The sequence below is a fragment of the Anarrhichthys ocellatus genome, unplaced genomic scaffold (genome assembly GCF_004355925.1).
Source record: "Anarrhichthys ocellatus isolate YVR2014 unplaced genomic scaffold, GSC_Weel_1.0 scaffold2970, whole genome shotgun sequence".
Lineage (NCBI taxonomy): Eukaryota > Metazoa > Chordata > Actinopteri > Perciformes > Anarhichadidae > Anarrhichthys > Anarrhichthys ocellatus.
The window spans coordinates 2247-6446 of NW_022282944.1; the positions used below are offsets into that span (position 1 = coordinate 2247).

Sequence of the window (4200 nt, forward strand, 5' to 3'; positions counted from 1 at the left end):
TCTCTCCCCTCTCCCCTCCTCTCCCCTCCTCTCTCTCCTCTCCTCTCTCTCCTCTCCTCTCTCTCTCCTCTCTCCCCTCTCCTCTCCTCTCTCTCTCCTCTCTCCCCTCCCCTCCTCTCCTCTCCTCTCTCTCCCCTCCCCTCCTCTCCTCTCTCTCCTCTCCTCTCCTCTCTCCCCTCTCCCCTCCTCTCCCCTCCTCTCTCTCCTCTCCTCTCCTCTCTCTCCTCTCCTCTCCTCTCTCCCCTCTCCCCTCCTCTCCCCTCCTCTCCTCTCTCTCCTCTCCTCTCTCCCCTCTCCCCTCCCCTCCTCTCCTCTCCTCTCCTCTCCTCTAATGAGAACATGAAGAATCACAGTTTGTCGTCACGGTTCAGGTTGTTGTGAGAACTGTTTTTCTGTCACCACAAACAGAAACTGTGATGAAACCTCTGTGGTTTGACATTCACAGACCGAGCTGATGATGATGATGAAGATGATGATGATGGGATGGCAATGTCACGGTGTGAACTCCCTCCCTAAACCCTTAAAGGGACAGTTCACCCCAAAATCAAACATACATATATTCCCTTTTACCTGTAATGATGTTAATGAAGCGTGTTACTTACTTGTCTTATAACGATATAATGGAAATATATGACACTCAATCCTGACCCGGTGACTCATGACACCACAGACAAGAGGAAGAACAAATATGTCTAATTTTGGGATGAACTGTCCCTTTAAACTCCACCCTTTTATTTACTTCCTGTTTTGAACGTCCTCCAGGCTAAAATAAACAGCTTTGATTTCATTGAATTAATAATGAAAGGAAACGTTTTGGTGAACAAAGCGGGTGTTCCTCTGGGCTTCCAACTGGTAACCCTGAGTTTTATGTCATGACGCTATGAATTGTGGGTAATTCCCAGTCCTGAGTCCCCAGTATCTTAAATAACTTAGAGATATTATCACCATCAGGCATGAAGAAATAAAGCTTTTATTTTAATCAGGTTTCCTTCAGAACATAAGGAGTGAATTCTGTGTTTCAGCTCTCGGCTGCAGGTCCACAGTTCGGTCCGGTTGAGGTCTCCAGAGTCTGGTCTGCAGCTCCAGAGTCGAGAGTCGGCGGTGGAGAACATCTACCAGATAGACGATGGAGGCGAGTACGAGTACTGCCCCTGAGCCCGTGAGCCCACGAAGCTGACGCACGGATGCCGACGAGAACTCTTCACCTGGATTTAGGAGGCGTTCAGGGTCCTTCAGTCCCTCAGACTGCCAGCAGAGGAACAACCAATGAGACGTTCAGGGAGACACCGTGGACTACAACTCCCAGAGAGCATTGCTGTCAGAGGCCTGCAGCCGGACAGAAATGTAGTGAACGCTGCGTTTACGTCACATGTGATGACTGGACTTCTGACATGAAGAGATGTAATCACAACAAACTGATAGAAAAGATGCAGAAAGGACTAAATAATGATGTTGATCTGTAACATGTTTGAAATCCGAGGCTTCTGGGTAATGTAGGATTCAGACAAAACATGATTACTGAGAAGAAAGAGCGAGGACGCAGGACACAGTTTTCCCTAAGCCTCATGGGTAATGTAGTGTTTGAAGAGAGTCTGCTGAATAAAGCTGGTGTAACTCGCGTTCAGTCCTTTCTCTCCTCAGACTGACATGTCATCAGTCTTCGTACTTTAAAGGTGACGACACAAAGGAAACAGAAACTCGTCCAGTCAGACGGGTCAAACCTGTCTGTCTGAAACCTGTGTCTCACACACACACACACACGCACACACACACACACACACACACTCAGAGGTAAGATCGCGATCTCTCTTCTTTGGGTTTATCGTATCTAACCGTACTGATTGTTGACTGTTGATTACTGATGAAGACGTGTCTCTCAGCGGGAGGATGACGGTGGTCTGGACTCAGCCTCAGTCTCTGGTTCCGTCCTCTCAAGAAGACGAATGGACTTCTGGGATCTGTGAATGCTGCCTGGACATGAAAGACTGTACAGTAAAATCATTATCATTATTAATATTATTATCATTGGTATTATTATTAATATATGAAACAATAAATGATATATTAAGTGTGTGTGTGTGTGTGTGTGTGTGTGTGTGTGTGTGTGTGTGTCTCCTGCAGGCTGCTATGCGTTCTGGTGTTGTCCGTGCTTCGCCTGTAGAACCAGTAGACGGTTGGGTCAGAGTCTCTGTCTCCCTCTGCTGGACGTCTGTGGATGTATCCGTCCAATCACCATGTCCATGAGAGTCTCTGTCCGTCACCGCTACGGCATCAGAGTGAGGACAAAACTCTTTACCTTCTATTTCTTCTTGTTCTTCTTCTTCTTCTTCTACATATTAACTACTACAACTTGTTCACATTAACTTGTATAACTCGTATACATTGACTAGTTTATATTAACTAGTATATATTAACTAGTACCCATTAACTAGTATAACTAGTATATATTAACTAGTGCTTCTCTGTGGTGTGTTCAGGGCAGTCTGTGCAGAGACTGTCTGTCGTCGTCCTTCTGTCCTTCCTGTGTCTGGTGTCAGATGTCCAGAGAGATGAAGTACAGGAAGCTTCCCACCACGCTGAGTGGCATCATCCACCGCTGATGACATCATCGCTGTGACTCACATCTGTGCTCTCATTGGTTATAAGTGATGCCAGTAATCAGTGATGTCATTTGTTATGAGTTTGAAGTTAAATATTGTTTACATGTTTACTAAACTTCTCATTTTACTTCTAACTAACTGATTTGCATAAACTGTATTTTTGTTATAATTTTTTTCACATTCTTGTATTGTTCTCTGATATTTACCAAAATATTTGTTTTTGTACTTTTTCATTTATTTAATATGACGTAAATATTTTGTACATTTTGTCCAAACACATTGTATTATTTCATCACTAACTAAATACTTATATTATATATTATATTTTAATTGTGTACTGAGAGACTTTTATAACAAACAACAGAAACAAACGAATATATTCAATATAGGAAGAATCTAGATAATATATATTATATTATATATATATATAATACAATATATATATTATATATACATGTATATATACATTATATTATATATATATAATATATATGATATAATATATTTTATATATATATATGATGTAATATATTATATTATATATTATATAATATATACTGTGTGCATATATATATATTATATATATATAATATATACACAGTATATATTATATATATATAATATATATGATCTATATATATATATATATATATTATATATGATCTATATATATATATATATATTATATATAGATCATATATAAAAAGGGGAAGCAGACTGTGAATCTGAAGTGTTTTATTTTACGATACAATCTCAGCTCAAGGTCCATTTATAGCTGATTTGGAGTTTTCGATCAAATTAAATGATCTTTCATTGGAAATATATGTTCAAATATATTTTTCTCAACATCTCAAGAACTTTTCACCCACGTTGGCTTTAAAGTTGAGGTTAGGGTTAGGGTTAGAGGTCAACAATGAATGTAAACCGTTTTCATTTATTTTTATTCAGAAATAATTTCCTGTTTATTCCTGCAGATTTTCTTCAAGTTTAGTTTCACAGATTTTAGGAAAACATATTCTGATTCCTTTAATTCTCTTAATCACATTTTGCTTTGAGCCAAATAAAATAAAAATAATCTCTAACAAATATAACTTCTTTCTGTAATCGAGACTATTTATTTCAGTCTCAGTTTAGTCCTGGGAGGCAACAGGAGAACCAGAACCAGGACTGAGAGGTTCAGACTGTCAGACCTGCTGCAGTAGAACGAGAGGTTTTCTAAAGGGAGACACTACCACGTTAGTCCACAGGGGGCGCCAGAACCAACACTATGAAGGCTCCTCGTAGCTTAAAATATTATTTATTTATTTATTCATAATGTACAACTTTGACTTCCTTTTATTATATTTTCTAAATGTATGGTTTATTTTTCATTAGTTTCTTCCACAAAGAATAAGTTTAATATTGCAAAATCACAAAAGTAGAACATATGAAAGGGATGACACATAAACGGAATATATATCTATATCTATCTCTCTATATATATATATATATATATCTATATCTATATCTATCTATCTATATATATATATCTATATATATATATATATATCTATATCTATATCTATCTATCTATATATATATATCTATATATATATATATA

The 4200-nt window shown here is 38.1% G+C and overlaps 1 protein-coding gene across 3 annotated transcripts in view; it reads left to right on the forward strand.

Moving 5' to 3' along the window:
- LOC116378669 (cornifelin homolog B-like) overlaps positions 1-2966 on the forward strand; it is a 4958-nt gene extending 1992 nt beyond the window's left edge. For 2 of the 3 annotated variants that reach the window (XM_031840580.1, XM_031840578.1), the window contains exons 3-5: positions 1023-1987; positions 2122-2276; positions 2478-2966. In XM_031840580.1, coding sequence (XP_031696440.1) covers positions 1888-1987; positions 2122-2276; positions 2478-2600 — 378 coding nt within the window. In that variant the 5' untranslated portion in view covers positions 1023-1887 and the 3' untranslated portion in view covers positions 2601-2966. The remainder of the gene's footprint in view (positions 1-1022; positions 1988-2121; positions 2277-2477) is intronic. The other variant, XM_031840579.1, reaches the window with a different exon arrangement.
- The last annotated feature ends 1234 nt before the right edge of the window (positions 2967-4200 follow it).